Source organism: Telmatherina bonti (assembly GCF_933228915.1).
Source record: "Telmatherina bonti genome assembly, chromosome: 4".
Lineage (NCBI taxonomy): Eukaryota > Metazoa > Chordata > Actinopteri > Atheriniformes > Telmatherinidae > Telmatherina > Telmatherina bonti.
In genome coordinates this window covers 22057874-22082759 of record NC_136622.1, presented here as the reverse complement: position 1 = coordinate 22082759, position 24886 = coordinate 22057874, and the positions used below count along the sequence as shown (strand labels likewise).

The following is a 24886-nucleotide window of genomic DNA, read 5'->3' as shown; positions in this document are numbered from 1 at the left end:
CCTATTTTAGACATGGAAAATATCCAAGCAACATTTCAGTGCAATACTTCAGAAAGTTGTCAATCAAAGCACATTTCGCAGTAACTAATGGAACATACCTGTCTATATTTTTCCACCATTTAATTCTTGATTTCATAGTCCTCTACAAATTTACTATTTTACCTTTTCTGGACTGTTCTGTTCTGTTCTGCCCTCTCACACTCGTCTTTCATCTTGTTCCCTTTTTCCTTACAGACTTTACTCTGCGTGCAGTTTATTTGACCAAGGCTGACCTCAGTAACTCATGACTGTTTCTCAAATTGTCATCTCATTCCTATCAACTTTCCGTATTTTCTAGGCATTTATTTAGAAGAAAAGAAAATAAACTTAAGGTTTATTTAGATTGAGACAGAGGGTGATGCGAGGAAGAAAAAAAAAAGCCTGGATGCATGAGAGAAAGCTGCAGAAAGGAGAGCAAGAACAAGGGAAAACAGGAATGTAGGGGGTTAAGCATGGGATGAGAGCGATTATGAGTGCAGAGGTGAATGAATGAGATTGGTGGGATCGAGGGGAAAGCTGTCAATTTAACCTTGAGAAAGTTTGAAAAAGAAAATAAACCAGACCGGGCTTGCGTCAGAAAGAATGGGAAGCTTTGGGAGATGGACAAACAGACAGGCCGAAGAATTATTAAAAAAACTGAGAAAGCAAAACAATATTCACATGGCAGCATGATTGGTACAGTATCTGCCCTTCATTACTTTCAGTCAAATTTCATCAAGTTGGTCAGGAGAATCTATTTGCAGTATGATGTGAAACAGTTGTTGATGCTCCGAAAACAAAGACTCCTTGTGATGAATCCTTCCACCAACATTTATTTTTATGAAAAGGCTCAAGGCTTTTGGATTCTCATCAGCACAATCAGGAAAACACTAAGTGCAACATTTTTCCGCTTACAAATTTAGGTTGAGTTAAGGGAATTTTAAAAATGGGACCAGACATGATGCCGCAGCTGTGATAAATCTGAACAAGTAAACTGTTTGTTAATTGAATAAAGAATAAAACAAACGAATAGATAAACCTGCGCATGACTAAACCTGAGCATCCGCAGTCTTGTGACTTTGCAGGAGTTTGATTCCAAATTGCTATTCTGTATTGGGCGCTGTTTAGTTAAGTCATAAACATTGAACAGTATGGCTTTCCACCAATAACTCCTGTCTCCTGTCTTGTCTTTTAGGAATGGAAAGCATCAGCGTGAAAACAGACTGGGATGGGTTAGGCCCCTCCTCTCTGGGAACAACAGGACGAAACAACTTCTCCTCTTTGTTTGTATCTCAACTAAACTCATCTCAGAGTGGAGGATCCCTCTTTGGGATCTTTCCTGAGAATGGCTTAAACTCCACAACTCACACCTTGCCTCAGCCCAGAATGAGGGACATCGGTCTTGCCCGAGCTGAGATTGCAGTTCTTGGGGTGGTGCTGGCTGTTACCACCTTGGGGAACAGCTTTGTGTTGTGGGTGCTTTTGAGAAGGAGGAAACAAAATGCGCCGATGCACTTGTTCATGGTCAACCTGTGTGTGGCTGACCTGGTCGTGGCGCTCTTTCAGGTGAGTTCAGCCAAATTTATAAAAGGATTGGAGTCAACATTAACATCAGACGTTGAACATTATCATGCTTACACTTCTAGTGTTTGGTTAAGCACTAACATACAAAAGTAAGCGCATGTTAGCTCACAACTTCTGTAGATATGCAAAGCCTCAGGACTTGATTTCCAAATAAAACAAAGATTAGTGATCTTTGTTTTATTTGGAAAAAAAACATTATTTTTTAAAAAGAAAAGCACTTGAGTTACATTTCCTGTTGCTGTTAGAGAACACTTTTTTTTTTTTACATTAATTAACTAATTATTATTATTTTATAGTGATTAAGTTTCTTCAGGTTTTCCTCTAGATCTGTGAGACTCCTGGCGTGTTCAGCATGCACTGCCCTGCTGCAGAAAGTGAACCCATTTTCAAATATTTTAAGGCGGGGGGGGCTGTCAGCACAATGACAAAACCTTCAGCTCCTGCCCTTTGTAGTTGCTCCCTGTGCTTTTAAAAGTATTTAGGGTTATTAACCAGCTGCAGATGCCATCGGTTTTTCCTTTTACTGCATTTTGCAGACCTTGTGATATTTATCTCTCAGACGTGTTGGCATGAAGAGGAATCCCTAGTTTTCTGTCAGTAATATGAGTAACAGGATTGTTTTTCAAAATGCACCTGCCTTGTATATTTTAGCGGCTGAATTTTGCTGCAGATGTGCAGAGAAAGTTTTGTTGTGATCTACTGGCTTTTATGGAGGTCATATGTGTGCAGGTACCTGTATGGCTGCACTGTTGAACAGATATTTATAACTTGAGATCTTGAAGATATGTTGAAATCAATCAAAACCTCTGTTTAGTTTGGTTAAAAATCTTATAATCAAAACATTTTCTAGATCTTACTATGATTTTCACCCATTAACCTCAATTTCTTGATTACAATGCAAACTTAGAAAATCATGAAACTGCAGAAACTTTTTGTTTTTAGTCAAATTTGCTTTTTGCTCATCAGGTATCATAGCTTTCAGAGTAACAGAAAGCTGCTCAGATGATCCCATGGTTGCTGGTTGTTTTAAGGTCTGAGGAGTATTCATAAAGCAATTTGTGTCATCAAGCCTTTGTCAATTATAACTACAAGCACGCAACTACCTTGAGATCAAATTTAGGGGTGAGATCTTTGTAAAAAAAAAAAGGAAAGTTACAAAAACATGTGAGTGGAATAGCACACTTGCTAAACAGGCTGAGACTTTCTGGACAAAGACAAAGTGTGAACCCATCACATAAAACGTATTATTAATCATTCATGCACAAGAAATATTTGTAACAATCCTTACAGTCATGGTGAAGATTGTTTTATGCAAATCTCTCTTCAACTTATCAGCTGAGTCGTGGCTTTTGACATTTTAACTGCACTCTGCCAGATTTCTTTGTGACATTAGACATTTCTGTAGCAGATGAAACTGCATGAACAGTATTAAAATACATCATTTTTATTCAAAATATCTTTTCTCATGAAACAGTAAAATAAAAAAAGAAGATCAAGAACAGAGCTGATGATAACATCGATGTGTCATTTAGGTTTGGAGCTGACTTCACTGAGTTTAAAAGGCTCATTTGGAGCTGGATACTACTTTGTAGTAGATGTCAAACTTGAGTAAAGAATATTTTTAAGAGTACATTTGGAATTCATGACAGCAGGAAGGTGTGTTTTCAGGCTGTAGATGTACTTTTAGATAGGAACAGCCATGTGATACTAAGAGATAAGCACTGCTCCTAAAACAATACTGAACATCGCCAGATTAATCCTTTAACATTTCTCATCTACATTTCTGGATGAAGTAAAAATAAATAGACGTGCTTTGTAATGTTAGAAACAACTTTTTCTGATTATGTGTTTGAAATCTGTGTGTCCAGGTTCTTCCTCAGCTGATATGGGACATAACAGAGAGGTTTCAGGGGCCCGACTTACTCTGCCGGTCCATCAAGTACTTGCAGATTGTGGGAATGTTTGCCTCCTCCTATATGATAGTTGCCATGACAGTTGACCGACACCATGCCATCTGCTGCCCACTGCAGGCCTACCGTGTTGGGGCTATGTCCCACTGGAACACCCCGGTCATAGTGGCCTGGGGCCTGGCGCTTGTCCTCAGCATACCACAGGTAGGGAGGGGTGAACACAAGCTAAACCGTTCGCACACAAACATGGATACGTTCACAAACACATGGTGAAATAGGAAATGAGAGCTCACCAGGCGTTCACACCCTGATTTCAACGGTGGAGCTCAAGATGTTGGTCTATTTTTAGTGAGGTCACTGCAGTTCAGGTGAGGGAAAATTACCTCACGCCGTTTCTGTGGGTGTGTTGACCAACGATTTTTGTTATGTCTGTCAGGTGTTCATATTCTCTCGCTCAGAAGTGGCTCCTGGAGAGTTCGAATGCTGGGGTCACTTTGCAAAGCCGTGGGGGCTGAAGGCCTACGTCACCTGGATGACTGTGGCAGTGTTCCTGCTGCCTGCCTTCATCATTACCATCTGCCAGGTAATAGTAGTTCCACTGGCAGCTTCTGCGCAGCGTACACAAAGATTATTGATAACAAAATTACGACACATGGCGACATTATCCAATAATGATGCATGTGGCATGAATGAAATGCAGGGTGCATTTGGCGGCTATTGTTCAGTAATCCATGGGGCACTGCAGTTGCTGTTATGTAGAATCCCATGTGGACAAGCATTTTGGGCTGCCTCCTATCAGTCTTGCTCTATTTAGGGAAAGATATCTCCAGAGTCCAGCTATTTCTTCTAATTAACACAGCACTCAGAGGTCCACTGCTGAGATGACTGCTCACTCCGAGAGCCTCCTGCCAGGAGGTTGAGTATGCACATCTCAGCCAAACTTAGAATCCATGACCCCCTTTTTTCAGTATCACATTTCACATTTTGAAGCATATTTTGATATTTTTCGTGAGAGAGGAACAAAGGTTGAAAAAGAGCTAAGCAGATGGATTTGGAAAGTTTCAACAAGCTCAGAATGAGAACGCAGTGCCTTTTAAAATGCATACCAAAGGTTTTTTTTTTTTTTAAGAAAAAAAGAAAAGAGTAGGAAAATTTACAAAAACAATGAGAAAAAAAGTGAGAAACAATAGCAACAAGCAATGATCACAAGTTACTAGTGTAATACAGCGTCTTTTATATTTTTCTTTTTCAGATAAGAATCTTCCGAGAGATTCACAATAACATCTACCTGAAGTCAGAGAGGATGGGGATGACCGAGATGAAGAAGAATGACATCCTTTTCCGTTTCCACAACTTTAAGAAGGAGGAAGAGCGGACCAGGGAAAGAGGGAGGCGGGCGTCTGGAGGGGGAGGGAGGGGAGGACTGCTATCAAAGGGGGCAATTAATAACCCACACAATAACATCCATAACAGCCAAATGGCAGAGTGTTATGACTATGTACCCTCTGCTATTCAGTATAGCAACTGCCACAGGGAACACATGACAACATCATCAACTACAACATCCCCAACACATCCACCAACGCTGAACGGCACAGATTTCCAGGAATCCTGCAACAACTCACCTCGCTGCTCCCTTGACTACATCCCTCCTCTCCCTCCAGCCACTCCACCTCCAAGTATCACTAAAGCCATGTCCAAGACTGTGAGAATGACTCTGGTCATAGTGTTGGTCTATACTATCTGCTGGTCGCCGTTCTTCATCGTCCAGCTGTGGGCAGCCTGGGACCCCGACCCTCCAGATCAAGGTAAGTAGCAAACACTCTCTATTGTAGTAGCATGCAACTACATATGCGATTCACTCTCTAAAAAGACGGAAAAAAAAGATATCTCTCACAGGGGCTTCGAGTTAATCATTGACGTTGCATTTCCCTGATGGGTGAATTCTCCTCAGCACAATGAGCAAACATGGCTTATTTTGCAGTTCAGTCAGACATAAGCTAAGTGTTTAGTTTTAGTTTAGAACGGCAAGCTCTGATCAGTGCTGTTGTCCATCTTAGTAAATAAGGATCCCTCATTACTCCACACATCACTCATTATTCCAAGGACTATTCATTATTCCAAGAACAAGCTGCAGCTCAGATGTGGTAATAGGGAGGGAAATACAAGGTCAAAAACAATGTTAGCTTTGACCATTAACAAGAAATGCCTGGATCATGTCCCTGGCATAGAAACAGCATCTGCTGGTGCCTTTACTGGGAACTAGCGATGAGACGTAAAGAGGGCTCGTGTTGTCTTAAGCTGTAGCTGATTATATGAACCAAAAGAGTGTTCTCTGATCTAAAGCTATGCAAATACCGGAGGCCAGTAAATAACCTGTTTATGTCCCCTGATGATTTTGCAACTAAGCCAGATGTTGACATTTGGACAGTGATCCATGCCGGCAGCCTGGACACATAGTTCAAGTGGACACAAGGGACAAGGCACACCAACTTGCACACATACACCCAAACACACATGCAATGTGTACTCGTACAGCTACAAGAATGCATAAATATGAATTATTCTTCACTGGCAAGCAGCTCTACATACAAACAAGCACTCACAGCAGATTTTTATCAGCTTTGTATTCAGAAATTTGTTTGTCCTTAGCTGCTGTTCTCGGCTGGCTGCAGAGAAATAAACATGTTTTAGTTGTTGCTTCAAATAACTTATTAATAAAAGTAAAACAAAATGAAAATAGGAAGAATGGAAGGTTTTTTGTCTCCGTGGGATATTTATAATCCTGTTTCTGCTCCTGAAGGAAACAAGTTAAAAAACAATAATCATGAATGCTACATATCCAAACTAAATAGTTATACGTACTTTTGTTTGTTTCTCAAAGGAAAACAGTCAGATGTAAACTGTAATCCGTCCTCAGTTTGTCCTCAGTTTGACTCTGTATGCAAAAACTAATATTATTATGTTTACTTTGCACTCATCTCTGTGAATATGAATACGCTTAATCACTCGTTCTTTCATGTGTGTGTGTCTTCTACAGGAGTGGCCTTCACTATCCTGATGCTACTGGCCAGTTTGAACTCGTGTACGAACCCATGGATCTACACAGCTTTCTCCAGCAGTGTGTCCAGAGAGCTTCAAAACCTTCTGCACTGTCGGTCACGACTTGGCCGGCGGGGCTCGCTGCCTGATGACTCTACCACCACACACACCTCCACCACCAAGGACAACCTGTACTGACAGAGGCAGATGAGACGGAAAAAAAAAATCACCCTGAGACATGTTTGAAAATGCATGCATGGGTGCACATAAATGTGCTGCAAGGACATGCTGCTGCACAGAAAACACTGCTGCTAGCGACGCCATCTGTAGCATCACAGCTCGAAAACAGCCTGACCTCCAACAGATGTTTGCAGCGACAAAGGACAGCTATACTGTCAGCAGGACACCTATCTGTAATCACCTGTCTGCTCTTTCCCAGCAGTAAGGAAGAGTGTCATTGGAAATGTCAACAAGGTGTGCAATTGAGTCTTTCAATGCATTTGCAATGCAAAGTGACCTAGAAAGCAAAGAGATTTTCACCTCAGTAGATTGTAAGCTGGATCTTGCGCAGTGATTCATATGACAGAAGAAAAACCACTTTCTGACATAGAAATCATTGCAAAGAGTGGACGTCTGCATTAATAAAATGCCTGGCTAATGTTCGAAGCAGCAGAGAGAACTAGGGGTACAGAGAAAATGAAGCAGCAAGCAAGAAAGAATGAGGCAGCGGTGAAAACAGACAAGGAATGTCACAAATATTACAGCTACAGGAGTGGTCCTGAGAAAGCCTTGGTGGAAATCTAATAATGTGAAAAAACTTTGTCATATTAAAGAAAGTGGATTAGAAACAGATGCTTCAGGGCAATTTCATATTCAGTGCAGTCAGAATGGACAGAGGATCTCTTTGATTCTGCAGTCGAGTTAGGACAAAGTCCTGCAAGGAGCTGGAATACTGCGTGTTAATACACACAAAAAAACACACCCAGGACCAAACAGGAGTGAGGATGTATGTAAGTCAGGTGTGTGTTTCAAGTGTATGTAATTTTTTTTTCAGAAATGATCAAATGGGTTCAATTCTGTGACTGCATTTTGTTTGAAAGTTGAGGTACACCAAATGACCTTGTCATCATGCACTGCTGGAACTGTGAAACTCAGACATGTTATTGAAGACCCAGGAGGCGAAGCATTCAGCCACATTCCATTTGCAGTACAAATAATGTAAAGTATATTTATTAAATATGTAAGGCACATGACATGTTATTGTATTTTCTGTGAAAGCTGAATGTAAAACATAAACTGTAATGGTGAAAAGTGTGTTGGAGAAAATGGGGTGTCATACCAAAGATTTTCTAAAACTTAAGAATCTATTTGTCTTAACAGGAACACAGCTTCACGGATAGCAAACATGCTAAGTGTAAAATAAAACTACTGCACCTAAGCCGTGTATGCTTAGGAATAAAAAACAAAAAACAAAACATTTAACAATGAAAATACTCCCAAGTCAAAAACCAAGTGCCTGTGATGTCAGTTACATGTTTTTAGAGGGGCCTCCCTCATCAGGTTAATCTTCAAATGATGTCAGACATGTTATTCTTAGACAGAGCAGGGATCATAAGATATGTTATATCACACCATGAGCTATTTGTTATTTTTATCCATCTATTTATTGCTGGAAAGAAAAAAGGAATACATATACTTCAGCTCCCGTTACTACCTTACTGGCACTTTTTTTTTTTTTTACATCCAATCATCATATATGTACAGAAAAATGTAGAATGCCCCTAAACTACATGGCAAATTTAACTTTATGACTTTTTTGTTTATAACGGTGCAACTATATTAAGCCAATGTACATCCAGTAAATGTGATAACTGTGTGTATTGCATTTGGTTAAACTACGCATTTCAGATGAGATATTCCTTGAAAAATAACTGTGTTTTTTTATCCTTTTCACTTGCACTGAGCCAGTTTAGCACACCCTTTTCCCATTAGAGAAAAGTGTTATGTGAGTCTGAAGGACAATACTGGGACGCTTTCAAGGTGTCTCAGGAGTATGCGCTGGGTCGAATAAGAGAGGCCTCACCTTTTCCTTTGGGCGCCAATGGTGTTTGGGCGTCCAGAACGCTGCTGTGCATGTGCTCCCCAGACGCAATCCCCCCACTTTGATTCTCTGCCAAACAAAAGGCCCCAGCAACAACATCCCCTGTCTCACTTTGTTATATCAGGAAATAGATGAACTTCTCATAAACCTTTGGAGTATTCATGTATTTTTCCTTTCCCTGTCAGGAAGTTGAGAGGTTAGAAGAGGATTCATCCTCAGAGAAAGGACCTTGAGGTTCATCCACTTTTTCAGATCCGTGGATGGGACTGAATGTGCCTGAATTGTGCTTTCTGTGTGGCCATTAGAGAGCATTACAAACAGAAAAATGATTAATGTACCACAAAAACGTCCTTAAATACCCACAGAAGGTGGAGCGTCCATTGCAGAGCATTTTCATTCAAATCTGCTTTGTACTTTGAGGGTAGAGGATCACACTGTTTCTGTTATAAGCACAACTGCCATCATCCCCCCTTGACATGGACTATGATAGATGGTCCATAGGGCAGGTCACAGTTTCTCTGTCATCTTGTGTGACAGAGTGGGCGTGTTTATGGTAAATATCCTAATGCCCTTGGTTTCCATACTAAAATCATGTTCTATGTCCACACCCAAGGTCACCTCTTCACTACCGTGTGGCAGCATTTCCTGCCAGGCCTGGAGATGTGATGGAGTATGAAAGAATGAAATGACCCTGCAGTTACGCCGTGACAAGGACAGGAAAGAAAGGCATCTTCCTTCTTTATTTAAGGATAGCCAAGGCATACAAGCAGGGGCTCTAAAAGATGATAGAGGCCTCTAGTCAGTATAAATCAGATCCATAGTCAGAGGCTTTACTACAGTAGATAATTTGTCTGTATTACTTAACTCCAGACCCCTCCACAGATCTGATGACTGCTAAAGCTCATACCAAGATGACTGGAGGCATATTGGGCTCAGACCTACTTACACATCCAACTTTAGAGTCTGTGTAAAGAAGAGGTACAGACTTGTACTTTATTTTCAGATAAGGCAAAACATGCAACTACTTTACAATGACATCTCTAACCGTTTTCTCTGTTTCACCTTTTCTTTCCTTTAAACTTTTTTTTTCACATCACCTGTGTGATTTTTGCTGTATAGGGCACACACATGCAACGTTTATGGTACAACTCAAATATTCACCTTGCGCTTTGTAGAAAACAAACTTACTGATTCTAAACCACTTTTTTTTCTCTGAAAGCCATGCAGGATCAAGGTTAGCTTTTATCACTCCCAGCCACCTTGTTTTCATTAGCATGGTTGTTCTTACACCTCAGCACGCCCCGGCTATTTTATTCCTTATGGAAAAAACAGACATGTGAACATAGTCTGATAAAACCTAGTTTATGGGGGCTCGTTCAACATGCTTTCACAAGATTTATGTGCTGAGAAATGGTTTGTTGTAATGTGTCTGCTTCTGTTTAACCTACAGTATTTCATAGCTGCGGGCCAGCTTAGGTGTGTATGTAATTTACAAAATATGTGTTGTACCAGTCATTTCACTTCTTGTGTGAAATGTGGTGTGTCTGTGACAAAAAAAAAGGCAAACAGAGCAATATAGAGAAAATGAGCAGTTCCCCATGTTGCAAAGCAGATTAGGTGCACAAATGGGACAGGAAGAGGAAGATAATGAGAGAACAAAAAAGCACAAAAGCTTAGAAGTGACTGTGTTTATTCTTTCCAAACTGTTTTAGCTGAAGGAGCTGCACATCTAACAATGTGCATACCCATCCATGAAACAGCCAGAACAATCACTGTTTTTGTAGAGAAGGAAGTGGAAGCTGACATAAAAAGATACAGTCTACTTTTTGATTATTGGGTGAGCCCACAGTTTGTTGACCTTGCTTTGCTTTATAAAAAGTGAGAGTAACCAGCAAGAAAAACAGTGCTTGGCCAGACTGCAGACAGAAAAGTGTGCCTCCATGTGAGAATCATTTGTCAGACGCCAGTTTCCACATTGCTGAATTCCGCTAAGCCCATCAGTATCTGCCCCCGGAGCTGGTGTTTTATACACCTCTGTCAGATCGGCTTTTCCTTGCCTCACAGTACAAATACACAATTGCACATGGATTCCCCCATGGTTACTCTCCCCCCCCTCTTGTCTTGTTCTAATAATTGAAGTGTGAACAAACAAAATTAAGAGATTTGGTGTTGTTAACTCTAATAGTCTAAATGTTGTTCTGTTATTCAGAACGTTTGCTTAAAAAAAAAACAGAAAAGTGCACTTTTGGACTACAAAATGTTGCAATAAATCACCTTGTTTTTACTTATTTATATTATTACTATAAAACTAATTCAGTGATAGTTAAAACCAGGGCCTTCAAATATGGTGTGTATTTAGTCTGTGCTGTAGTCACTGAAAAATATGTGTACATTTACAAAAACACCTGACACATTTTTAACATGTATTAGAAAGCAGTCAAGTCTTTTATTGTACTCCTCTTCTAGTCACTTATTACTCTGTAAAATGTTGTCTTGTTAAATAAAAATAAAGTTTAGATCATGATAAAGTTGCAAACACAGGAAAAACATTGCATTACCAATTTACAGTTGAAACCTTTGTGTCATTGTTTAAACAGAAGTGAGGATTGGAGTCTAAAAAGTCATAATTGGAGAAATAAAGTTACTTCATGTTAACTTTTATTACTGCATCAATGTGGACAGAGGCTGCTGAGGTTCACTCTGAAATGCATTACACAACAAGGAAGAGGAAGAGTCTAATTTCAGCACTGATTTTGTGGTTTTTGACTATTTGTTTGTCCGTTCCATTTATATCCCTCCATATTCCTCTCTTCCCACAGACCAATAGGTGAGTCCGTGGGAAAGTATCTGGATTCAATCTAGCTCATGTTTTCCCATCATTGCCAACATCTCTCTATTGTCTCCTTGACTGTGGGTGCTAGAAGACATCACCTGAGATGCATTTATGTTAAAGGTGTATGCCACAGAAAAACAGACATGCTAAACATCCTGTGTTCTTTTACAGCACAATTTTCATATGAGGAGGTCATGTTACCCACTGTATAACATTTACATTGGTCTCATGGGGCCAAGTGAAAGATGTACGCTCTCTGTGCTGAGCAGTGAAAGCAAACATGGATTTGGGACAGCAACAAAAATAGACATGCTAAATTTAAAAGTAACTAGATCACATCAGCACAAATTTGCTTTAAGCACCTATGAAGGTGCAAAAGCAGAAGAACAACAAATGCATTATGTAATGTGTTGCATTACATTAGCATCGGCTTATTCCCAACCAGCCATATTCACATGGGAGCTGTCAGACTTACAAAGCGGCACAGAGATGCCACAGTGTGTTCAACTGGTGGCATTGCACTACTGGAGTCAGACAAGCAACTACAGCGGTTGTTAAACCAGCCATCATGTCAGTGTGAATTTAAGCTACAACTTCTGTTCAGTCTGCTGCCCAGAGGAAGAACATATACAAGTATCAGAGCCACAAAACAGACTGAAGAAAAGTTTGAATAATCCTTCACAACCGTTTCCATCTGAAGGTTGGAGTTTATTCAGCAGTTTACGTGCAAATTTAGTTTCTACTGTATAGGTTTGATTTATTTTCTATAACACTGCTTTTTAATACATTTTAAACTGTTTTTTGTCAAATGGACTTCTTTTTGGCTTTCATCGGATCGGCTGATGTTGACTTTGTTTTTAATGTACCTTGTGGCATTTTTACTTGTCTAATTTTCAGTACAATCATAATGAAGCCTTACCTGCACTTTGCAGGTTCACAGCAACCCCAACCTCACAGAAAATCCAGGAAGTCTGTATGGGTTCATGTCTGCTGCAATCAGTCTGAAATATAAACCTGCTTGGTTGTGGTTACAGCTGGATCTATATTAGTTGAGAGAACTAATGGATACTGCCAATTTGAAAAGGAGGAACCTTACAGCACATGTTTCCTTTGTATAAAACACTCAGCATTTTCCAGTTCATTTTGGTAAAAAGTAATTGACAGACAAGCAGGACCAACTCATTTATTTATTTCCCCAGAGAAAACATGCCTACACAGGCCTGTTCAAGCCAGCCAGTATGGTCACATAACAACATGTGCATTGGAAGGCCTAGCTTGGTTGCTGACCACTTCAGCCAAAGAACCCACAGAGAAGTGCAATCTAGTCCAGATAAATTAACATATTTTAGGCAGTGCTGAATACAGTACAAGGCCTAAAACCCCAGGTTATTGGTCTGAAACAAACAAAAAAAAAATCCACTGATAAGGACAAGATTAAAAATTAACCTGAAAATTGGTCATACTCATCACACAAAGAAATATCTTGAAATAAAAATAAAAAAATCTAAATAAAAATACAAAGATTGCTACTTCAGCTTTTTGCCCCAATTCAGACAGAGGCAAAATCCTGTAGGTTCAGCTGCAGCACTGCACAATGGCTTGGTAACTGAGCTCCACCAGAAATCAGTCTTTAAAGATCCAGTGGTCGAACAGTGATTGTGGATCAGTTCATGCCTGGATGGTGCTTTTAGCGCTGAAGGCCAGATAGTAGACCAGGATACCAATTAGGGCAGCCACAACTTCAGTTGACACCCATGGGCCACTCCATGCTCCCTGTAGCAGTTTTAAGAAAAATAGATCAGAAACTTAAAGACACAAGATCCTTTTTCAAGCAGGATCAATTTAAAAAAAAAAAAAAAAAAAAAATCATTTAAATATTCTTTATGTTTCTTAGGAGAATACTGTCACCTAACCTGATAAAGTTATTTCTTATGTCATTTTATGTTTTTAGAAACAATGGAACAAAGCCATCTGAGAACTCTTCCATCTGAACCACGTGGAAAAGAATAGGTGGGGAGCCACACATAACATATGGAAGCAGTCAGTCAGTAGAGCACGGTTTAGGTAGCAACATGCTACATGTTATTTTTCAACCACAAATGGATATGAGACTGTCAGAAGAAATACACTCATGATTGTGATGTTGGGAATCTCACAAGAATCCACCAGCTTTGCCAGTTAAATTGCCCCCACAGTTACACAATGAAATCCCATTTGTAAGGAGATGACAGAGGCTAAAAAAGTTGACTAAAAAAAAGTTAATACAGCACTTGGGTCATACTAGCACACAACTAACATTTAGACTTTTGTGGCTCAATAGACCAACCCAAACCTGGCTCTTCATTAGGAACTACTGATTCTTAAAATATTTGGCTTTTCACTTGCAATACAAATAATGCAAAGTAATATTGTGGGATGGGGTTGCACGGTGGCGTAGTAGTTAGCACTGTGACCTCACAGCAAGAAGGTCGCTGGGGGGAGGTTTGAACAGTTGCCTTTCTGTGTAGAGTTTGATGTTTTGCGCGTGTACATGTGGGTACTTTGGATTCCTCCCAACACCAAAACACGTGTGTGTCAGGTTAATTGGTCACACATCCAAGGTGTACCCTGGCACCCAATGATTGCTGGAATGGTGAAGACCCACAACCCTTAATTGGACTAAACAGTTACACTGAGAGAACACAGTGATTTATGTGCTGAAAATGTGCCATTTGATGAGAATTGTAGGACTCAAAAGTACATGTGCTGGCTGGAAAATCCAGGCAATTACTCTTGAGATGCTGTAATGACAGATAAATGCATATCAGATACTATACTCACTCTATGGTCAATGTTGACAGAGAAGAGAGGCTGAATGGCATTTACATCTTCATTGTTTCTCTGGGCCTGAAACACATGAGATACTGATGTATTATTCTGATTGAAATACCTTTATATGTTTTAAAAAAATCTATAAACTCTAAACTGAGCAAACAGTATCAAACACCAACCTTGCGCAGGGCACTGTAAGATTCCTCATCAAAGAATTTGACCTGGTACGTTCCAGAGCTGGCTTGTTTGTGAGGAAGACTCCATGATACCTGAAAGAGAAAAGTTTATGGTAATCAAACACCGACCCTTCACCAACTCAAAGTCTTACTTTTCCACGAGTTTACACTTTATTCCTAAATGCTTAAAATTCATACTTTTCAACAAAGTGTTGAGCCAACTTTAATAGACAACCATTTATGACTGAAGTCTGTTCAGGTGAAAATCCAGACATCAAAAACAAGTTTACTATTGAAATCTTAACTTCTATTTGTAATTTTCTAATGTAAAAAGGTCCTGTCTGATGAGCTCTAAAAGGTTTTTCATATCCAATATCTCACTGATTTTTTTTTTTTTCCCAGAAACCCATTTTGGTAGGAAAAAGCTATTTAATCAGCAACGTTCCCTTCCTCTGCAAATCAAGATCTGTTGTAAACTGGTGGGCTAATCCAGCAAAAACTTGCAGCAATGGGGCAGCTGCTTCACATGCTGCCACATCAAGTTCATCCAGGCTGCAGAGTCAACCTTGACAGCTGCAGTCAAAAATTGATAAATTGGGAGATCACCTCTAGTGAGATGACAGACATGCTGAAGTGGCAGATTAAAGGCAGACCATAACCACACATTACCTGGCCTGGGTTGTGGTGGTTAAAAACAAAGATGAACAGGGTAGCGGCTCACAGTGATTGTCATTAGGACAATAATCTCAAACATTTGAAATAAGTATTAGAGAAAAGAGATGCAGCTCAATGCCAACTTCACTGAGGTTACAACTCTGTTATAAACTTGTATGATCCAGCACTGACCTACCAATCTCCCAGAAGAAATAAGATGCAACAAGAGACAATGCTTAAATGTTTGGCTTCATGTCAACTCTTACCTGGTATTTGCCAACATCCTGGCCTCTAGTCACAGGGAACTGTCTTCCATTGACATCTGCATACAGAGTCACACTCTGGAGACAGCAGAAATCAATGAATCAGTTACTCAGTAAAGCATTAATAACTGATCATGTCTTTGTCTTGTTGCACAATTACCTGAGCTCCATTTGCACAGGTCAGACTCAGTTCAACGATGAAGACGGACTCGGAGGAGATCACAGCGTCAGAAGTGGTGTAGGCCGATGGAGTAATGACTGGGTCTGTGCAAGTCTCTCCTGTCAGCACAAAACACAGACATAAGATTAACTAAAACCAGGGACAGGCCTACAGAAGCCAAACAAATACTACACGGTTTAGATTAAGAGATGAAGGCGCCTACTAGCTAAGGCTGGTTAGCATTACAAGCTAATTTAACCGGTAAAATGTCCCTCTCCGGTTCTCTGCACTTACCGGAGCAGACGGCCAACAGCAGCGTGAGGAATGCGGCTATCCGGATCATATTGATGCCTGAGGGAGTATGTATAGTCTCTGAGGTTCACCTGAAGAACTGCTTTGCTACTTTCACGCTGACTGACCGGAGAAAGTCCACCTCAGCTCAACACGGTGCCACGTATGCGCCTGCGCTGTAGTGACGCTAATCGTAGCGCCGCATAGTATTCTGGGAAAGAGTCTGTCGACACGTCATCTGTCTTCTTCTTCTTGCGGTTCCGGCAGACTGAACACCACGGGGTGTATTGCTGCCCCCCTCCACTTAAAGGGAAATGCACCTCGCATCTACTCATATTCGATCATGAAGTCCGGAAGAGGTTATGAAGTGGAGCACAGCCTCCGCTACGCCCTTACAGTTCACATTTGGATTGAGGAGAACTTTTAATGATACTGAAGAGAATCCTAGCTTCATGACATCAATAAAAAGAGCTCTTCTGAAGTCTGCATATTTCTCACATTCCAACAGCACGTGATGAACCGTTTCTGACTTTCTACAGAGGTCACAAAGACCATCTTGATGTTTTCCTATTAGAGCTAGATTATTTGCCAGGCCACAATGTCCAAGTCTTAATCGCGTGAGGATAACTTGCTCCCTTCGATTTTTCCCACAGATTGGATTGCAGGATTTTACACTCTGCTGGATTTGGTGGTAGTGCCTCCCTCTTAATTCCCCGTCCCATTCTTCCTGCCATTTCCCAGAAACATACTCGTTAACTATGCTGCGACACTCGAACTGCCCCAACGAGACCCTAACCTCCACCTCCAGCTGCTTTAGAGCCTCCTTAGCGACTGCATCCACAACCTCGTTTCCCTTGACGCCCACATGGGCCGGAACCCAAACAAAGCCTACACTCATACCGCGCTGTTCTATCCTATGCAAAACGACCATAATTTCACATATTATGTCGGGCCGAGCACCAACGCCCCCCCCCCTCCAGCGCCATCAAGGCTGACATAGAATCAGAGCAGATAACGACTCTCTCCTCCCTACTTGATTCAGCCCACAATAATGCCCACAGTATACCCACAAGCTCCGCTGTGAATACCGATAACCTGTCAGGAAGCCGACGACACTGCCTCATCTGTAAATGGGGTACATAGAAACCAAATCCTACCCTTTTTGTGTCTGGGTCTCTCGACCCATCTGTATAAATTTGAGTGAAATCACCCCACCTATTCACAAGATGCTCCTCCACATAAACAGAATAATTAACTGCTGAGCCATCATTCATTGCCTTATTGACAGATAGATCAACCTCTGCCTCCGGCCAGAGCCACTGTGGGACTGAAGGCCAACAGACAGGGGGCGCTATCCCTGCTGTTTCCAACGCGAGATCTCCTAAAAGACTTTTAACTGACAGGACAAGGCTACTATGATTAAGTCTCCCTCTCCCCCCTACAAATTCCCAGCAATCCGCAAGCAGAGAAGCCGAAGGAAGAGCTGTACTGGCTCCTTTTAATTTAATGCAATAATTGAGTCAATTTTTTACGTCTCCAACTCAATGGGGCCTCCCCCGCCTCAACCAACAACGCTGGGACAGATGTGGTCCGGAAGGCCCCAGTACAAAGCCGCAGCGCCTTGGCTTGAACCACATCTAGCAACTGTAACACTGACTTTGCCGCAGAGCCGTATGCAATGCAACCGTAATCCAAGGCAGACCTTATCATAGCCTTATACACTGTCATCATTGCCCGCCTGCCAGCCCCCCAAGAAGACCCAGCTAGGCACCTTAAGATGTTGATGATTTTCCCACACTTACCAATTTGAGGACATGTTCTTTATACGTCAGCCTCTGATCAAACCATACTCCAAGAAACTTAAAAGAGGCAACTCTTTCTAAAGGCTGCCCGTAGAGCTTTAGACCATACTCAGCTAACTTCCGTTTCCTGCCAAAAATGACAAACTTAGTTTTAGCCACAGACAACCGAAAACCCCATTTGGTGGCCCACATCTCCACCTGGTCAAGAGCAGCCTGCATCCGGTTGATCAAATACTTCACATTTCTCCCTCTCTTCCATACGGCTCCATCATCTGCAAAGAGAGAATGCTCAAACCCACTCCCAACATTACTGAAGATATCATTTACCATTATGTTGAAAAGAACAGGACTGATCACACTACCCTGTGGTGTTCCGTTATCCACATCTACTATGCCAGAGAAAGAGCCTCCCACTCTTACCTGAACATGTCGAGACCCAAGGAAATCTTTAATCCAGTTAAACATTCTACCACGAATACCAGCGTCATACAGCTTTATAACCAAGCCCTCCTTCCAGAGCATGTCATACGCTTTCTCGATATCAAGAAACACACTAACAAGAGCCTCTTTGTTAAAGAGAGCTTGCTTAACATCTCTGTCAAGGAGCAAGACCGAATCCATTGTCCCACGACCAAGCCTAAATCCACTCTGAGCGGGAGAAAAATAACCAGACTTCTCAAGTCTGTGTACCAGGCGGTCAGTGACCATTCTCTCCATTATTTTACAGATTACAGCAGTCAGGGCAATTGGCCTATACGACCCAGGGCTTTCAGCTTCCTTTCCAGGTTTCAAGATCGGGACTATCACTGCATGCTTCCACTCCACTGGGAGACACCCCTCTTGCCATACTGAATTAATGAGTGCTAACAGCTCACCCAAGGTCCACTCATCCATGTGTTGAAAGATCTCGTAACCCAGGCCGTCTCTGCCAGGAGTGGAGTGGTTTCCTCGCCTAATGGCTTGCTTAAGCTCTCTAATTGAGAAGAAGAGGTTAATTGGGTCACTATTATCATTATTCCTGCTCAGCTTATACCCCTCTTTATCCAACATACTTCTCCTCCTGAGCTGGCCTTCAGGACTTACATTGGACTCACTGTGGACCTGCTGGAAGGCCCTTACTAAAAGCTCTGACTTCTCCTTTTCAGTGACAGCCACAGATCCCCCTTCAGAAAGAACAGGGATAGACAAAGCTCTGTTGATCCCAGCCATATGTAGCCTCCAAGGCTCTTTCAGGAGGAATAAAACAACTTTTATTTTCCTTTTCTTTTTCTCCTTGGCAGGATTAAATTATGGGCTCTTGATCTCCTCTTGCAGTCAGGGGGGTGTCATCCTAGAGGACTGGAGAAAATGACCTTTTGTGACCCGAAAGAGGAGGACGGCTTCGGGTGTATTAGTTTTCTTTTCCTTTTCCCCCCAGATAAACACACAATTCACATTTACCTCCAGATTTCTCTTTCAGGACCTCCTGCAGACCCCAAACCAGATGGTCTGAACAAAACCTCTAACACAATTTACAGTCCCTTAGGTCAATAGATACGGAATGTCACATCGAACTAAGCAACTGGCTCTTGTCAAAATGACACCTTTACACCTCCAGATAAGACTCAACGGCGCCAGGAGAGAGACCCGGCAACTCTGCTTTGATCCTCCCCGAATATACATTCTGGGTGACAGATCCACCCCTCTTCCCACAGGAAGAAACTCCAGATGCACTTCTTTGTGTCTTAAATCTCCTTTCACTAACTGGTTTAATGTAGCCTACATGATTTTTGTTGATAGGTTTGACTGAAGTTTCCCTTTTTATTCATTCTCATATGTGATTTAAATCCTTGAACTGATCACACATCAGAATCAATCATGAACACTTTACTACATAATGTTGGATATATCTTTCCAAGTTTGGAACCCCTGTTAAGCAAATAATAGGAATGGATAAGAATGTAACACTCTTTCAGGATTCATCGGCTGAGGAAGACAAGTCATGCCAATGGATTAATCCACACTTGATAAGAAATATGTGAAATATGCAACAATTGGGTTTCATGTGTAAAAGTATTACTATTGGTAAATGTTCCCTTTTCAAGCAAACAAAACATCTGCATGAGTCCCCAGAATGTTGATTGCCATGCTTAAAGCTAAGAAACAAAGTTAATAATTTGATTATCATGATCATGTTAATGAAATGGGAGAAAGGAACCAGGGCCCGCAGTGAAATAAGACCTGAATCACTCCTACCCTCTTGGTTAACAATCAAAGCTGACCTGATTGGGTAAGACTGACCAGCCTTCTGACTATTAGTGGTTTGTGATTGGTCAGGACCTAGGAGGAAGGGTCCAGTTAAATGGACCCGCGCTCTGGACTTAGCCCCCTTCTTTTGTTTTTGTCCGCCCTTGTTCTTCTCTCTCGGCCCTTGACTCTCGATCGCCGTGATTCTTGTACTTTGACTTAATTTCGTTGCCCTCTCGCAACTTTCCGCTGTACGCAGCTGTTTCTTTGTTCTCATAAGTTTACTCCATCTCTCTTCCTTTGTGTGCGTAAGATCTTAACGAGATAAGTTCGAACAGAAAAGTAATATTTGTGTTGAAGGCAAAACAAGCCTTGTTTAAGTTTACCCAGCGAACATTTTTATTTTTCCTTTTTGAGATCAGTAATTCACCAGAACCGCAGTTCCACTAATTTTTGCGTCTGTACAAGTACTGCCTACCCTCAGACAGTACGCGTGGAACACAACCTTTGGAATAATTTGAGTACGAGAAACACCGCCCTTGGCTCTGGGATTCTGCTGGACAGAGATCCCAACCCGTTCATCAGAGCAGCTCCAGACCTACTTCTCCCGACGCCAGAAGGTCCATTTCCCGGAGACTTGCAGTCCAGGACAGAACCACCCGGTCCGCCGGCTCCATCAACTGACCCAGCGGGAAAAAGTAGGATCTTCATAGCGCTTTGATATCACTTGTGGTGTTCAACAGTACATCAAATTTAACCAAAGTATGAATTTGAATTCTCATCCAAACACTAAGTATAATTTTAACAAAGATTTAAATGAAATAACGATACCGATTTAATTGCTTCAATTCCAACCAGTTCCTTTCTGCCCCATTTCATTCAATTCATTTTTACCTCTCATTATTACTATCATAAATGAAAATCCCTGTAAACAAATTCACTTGACCATCTCACCAATAACCTCTCCATCATTGCTCATTTTCACTGCTGTATGTTTACCATCATTGTAATAAATATGTATAATCACTTCATCCGTTCTTGTCATAATTTCTGAATGTACAATTTCTGGTTCATTCGTTCTGAGAATTTACTACTTTAAGTGAGACTGTGTTTATTGAATTAAGTATATTTCAGGTTTTTCTCATCCTCCTGAATCTTAAGTTAAGTAAAAGTGATGAGTGGTGCTCCGAGGTAATTAAAATTGAATTAGTAATTGATAGAGGCATAGTTTTACTACACATACGATGAATCAGATTCCACACCCGACTAAACGGAGTCTCCCTACACAGGGTCCCACAAAACTTTTGCCAGCTTTCCCTCTTGGCATTCTTAATAATCCTCCTGGCCTCAGCACGCCTTCTTTTATACTCAACTGCAAGACTTTCAACGGGATTTTTCCTTAATTTTTTAAACGCATTATTACGCGCTCTTACTGCTTTACTGCAGGCCTCGTTCCACCACGGCACCATCTTTCTTTTTTCCGTCTGCCCTTTAAATGGGATGGACTTTTCTGCAGCATTTTTAACCACGTTACAAAAGGACCGATTCCATTCTTCAATGCTGCCCTTACTGTCTATCTCCTCCATTCCAGTCGACAGATGATCCAAAAAGGAGTCCCAATCAGCTCTATTATAGCTAAATCTCTTTACAATATTACTATGGTCAAGTTGTGCATCAGCTCCGAGCTTGATCCAGATGGGGAAATGGTCACTTCCTACAGAAGTGCGGTCTAAAACATCCCACCGCCCACACCTAGCTAGCTCACCTGACGACAAAGATAAATCCAAACATGATGGTTCTCCATTACCCACCTGAAAGCGGGTTGGTTTTCCATCGTTCAAAGTCACCAAATTATACTTATCTATCAAGTCTTCAACAATCACTCCATTACGGTCTCTACTACTGCTGCCCCACAAAGGGTTATGAGCGTTGAAGTCACCAAGCCACATCACTGGGGGGCGCACTTGTTCCATTATTCTTTCCAACTTTTCACCATCTAGAGGCAGACAAGGATTATAAAAATTGATAAGGGAAAACTTCCCTGACCTACACCAAATCTCCACCACAACACACTCAAGCTCCGTAGTCACATTAACCCTCCTATACTGAACTCCTTCCTGAACAAAAGTTGCACAGCCCCCACCCGACCCATTCACCCTATCCTTGCGTAAACAAACATACCTTGGCACAACAAAGTTCAAATTTGGCTTTAACCACGTCTCTTGAACACACATCACATGAGGCCTATCACTCAGCTCTTCCACGTACTTTTTAAATTCCTGCCCATTAGCTGTGAGGCTTCTCGCGTTCCACTGGACAATAAAAATCATAAGAAGGCTAAATATCATCTCCATTTTCCGGTCGCACTCCATCAATGTTGGCCCTACTAGAAAACACTAGTCTATGAAGAGCAGCTGGCTCAATCCCGCCAATTTGGGCCCGGTTTGCCGCATCCACCACACATCAGAGTTATTTTTACACAACTTTGCACTACTGATTACTTCCACAATGAAAGCCAGGAAATTAACCCTATTGATCACCACTGTGTCCTCCGACACCTCAGCAGCTTGGGGAATCGAGAGCCCATGGCTCTTTGCCTCAGCACTTGCACTCTGCTTACTTACCTGTTTTGCAGCCTCTGCATAGGAGATTCCCCTTACATCCTTGTACTGCTGCACCTTCACAGCTTGCTTATATCGCTCACAGTCCCGGCTGCCGGCTACATGGCCTCCACCACAACTTCCACACTTCAGTAAACTTACCTTACACGCAGCAAACTCGTGGTCTCCGCCACATTTACCGCACCTTCGTACACCCCGACATGCAGCAGCTATGTGCCCATAGCGCTGGCACTTAAAACAGCGCAGCGGCGGCCTTCTGTGCGGATGCACCTTATAAGATACACATCCCAAGTAAACTCGTTCAGGCAGCACCTCATCTCGAAATGTAAGCACCACAACTCCTGTATCATGTCTCGCCCCATCTCTAAAGACTTTAATGCGATCAGCACTAATCACTTTCACATTTTCGATTCCTTTAACCAACTCATCCATCGCTATTTCCAAAGATACACCATACACTACACCCTTAACGCCCGGCTTTTTCCCAGGGACAAATCCTTCCACAGGCCTATCTCCCAGCATTACCAGCCCAGCAGCGGTGGCCGCCTGAGACGCAGACGTACAAAATACGAGCAATTTGCCATCATTCAAAATTTGTGCATGCTTAATTTTCCCCAACTCGTCCCTCAGCATCCCTGCTAGTTTGAGAGGATTCATAGAGTGGAAACTGCCCTCTCTGAGCTTTAGAATTGTTTTAAACTCATCTCGCCTTTCTACTCTTGTCACTTTTGGGGCGCCTCCTGAGCCCGACTCCTGATCAGACTCCTGAGACAACGAACTTTGCTTGCTCCTTTTCTTAGATCTCCGTTTTTCAGCATCCTCCCAACAACCGCTCCTACCACCACCACCTCCTCCATCCTCATCATCCATTTCAAGGTAAAGTTTTAGTTATTTACAAACGATAATCTGCTTGTTTGAATTGCGAACGCTCTTCCCAACCATCGCAGCTGCTCTAATCCGGCGTCAGCTACCATCCACCTCGAAATGCTTCCCCAAGAACACGAGTATTGATCCCTGCTCGACACGTCATCTGAAAGTAGACTGATGATGTCGTTTGGTGAATGAATGAATGAATGATTAGGATGAGTATTTGAAATAAAGATGATGCCTTTGATTTCTGTCTTTCTGATTAGTAGGTGGAATATGCTTTTAATTATCTATGAAATTAAGACAGATCATGTTAAGAGGAAAGTATAGTTGCTTGCCACTTTTAATAATAATCACTTTTTTTTTTCCCCCCCCTTTATTCTCAAGCCTGATTGATTGGAACAGAGGCCACTTTTATTTCTGCCATCAAATGGTGTTACAAATATGTAATGGAAACTGTTACAACTTATTTGTGAAACTATTTGCAACCTGATTAATTATAATTCTTCCCTGCCGTGAGAAACAAGTCTCCAATTAAAGTTTTTTTCTTCTTTTTTTGTACATGAATTAGAAAAAACAACGCAAATTCCATCCAGGGTGTAGACCCTTAGATAAACAGCTCAACTTTTTAAGAATAGGCCTACTGGAGAGGTCATGGGAATCTGACTCTCACACAGTCATTAGTTTAGTTGACTGAAGACTTAGGATTGTGTTGCTTAGATGTTCTTACAAGAGAGTACGCGGGAAAAATGCAGAACCAACACTATTTAAACAAGATTTATTCAGCTGTAATCAGAATGCTTCCAAATGTTTTTAGCTGTTTTCACACGAACAATATACAGATAAACTCATTTGAATTTGAACATTTGCTTATCCTCATTTAGCCCTTCCGAGTAATACCCACAAATCTGCAGGACTTTGTAAAATAAAGTCAATTGTTAAGGTTCCATTTTTTGTCACGTTATTTTGTCACGAATCCTAAGATGTACTAAGGAGGGAACTTTTCAGTTTAAGGGCCTCAGAATATTTTGTGTTATTTATGTGGAAGTTTGCTCTAAATGAAAAAGTTTAAGCATGTAGCTGAGACATCCAGTTAGAGACTTTTAAATGAGCTCTAAATGAAGCTCTGACTGAAGAATCCATCAATTCCCAGTTCCATCACATGTTAATGTATTCTTGGACACACACTGAACTCAAAGTTGACTCTCGGCAGGTAAGTGCCAATTACTTCTGTAGAGCCCGCCAGACCTGCCACTAGTGCATCTAGGAAATTCTTCCTAAACCACCTTGTACCATGATGTTTGCATAAATCTTATCAAAGTGCATGTTTGTTCTACTTATTTAAAATAAAAATCATAGAGGAAAGAGCAAATTATTTATTATATGTACAAAATAATCAAAGTTTGAAACAAGTTTAAAATAAAGAACATACACAACTCCTTCCAGTTTTCACAGGTTTCTGTTTTTGTCTAAATCACAGGATGAATGTCTGTAAATCTGTGTATAATCATTAAAAACTATGGGGAA

The 24886-nt window shown here is 41.4% G+C and overlaps 2 protein-coding genes across 2 annotated transcripts; one reads left to right on the top strand and one right to left on the bottom strand.

The window, feature by feature from the left end:
- Nucleotides 1–1215: 1215 nt before the first annotated feature.
- Nucleotides 1216–6752, top strand: avpr2aa (arginine vasopressin receptor 2a, duplicate a; the record flags this gene model as incomplete). The annotated part of the gene is made up of 5 exons (XM_079239298.1): nucleotides 1216–1584; nucleotides 3471–3716; nucleotides 3949–4095; nucleotides 4765–5320; nucleotides 6553–6752. 5 exons carry the CDS (start codon nucleotides 1216–1218, stop codon nucleotides 6750–6752), a joined length of 1518 nt encoding a protein of 505 aa, XP_079095424.1.
- A 5916-nt stretch (nucleotides 6753–12668) lies between these two features.
- Nucleotides 12669–16004, bottom strand: ssr4 (signal sequence receptor, delta). The gene is made up of 6 exons (XM_079239302.1): nucleotides 15847–16004; nucleotides 15553–15671; nucleotides 15396–15470; nucleotides 14479–14568; nucleotides 14309–14374; nucleotides 12669–13261 (listed from the first exon to the last, which is right to left on the bottom strand). Exons 1-6 carry the CDS (start codon nucleotides 15893–15895, stop codon nucleotides 13157–13159), a joined length of 504 nt encoding a protein of 167 aa, XP_079095428.1. The 5' UTR covers nucleotides 15896–16004; the 3' UTR covers nucleotides 12669–13156.
- Between the last annotated feature and the right edge of the window lie 8882 nt (nucleotides 16005–24886).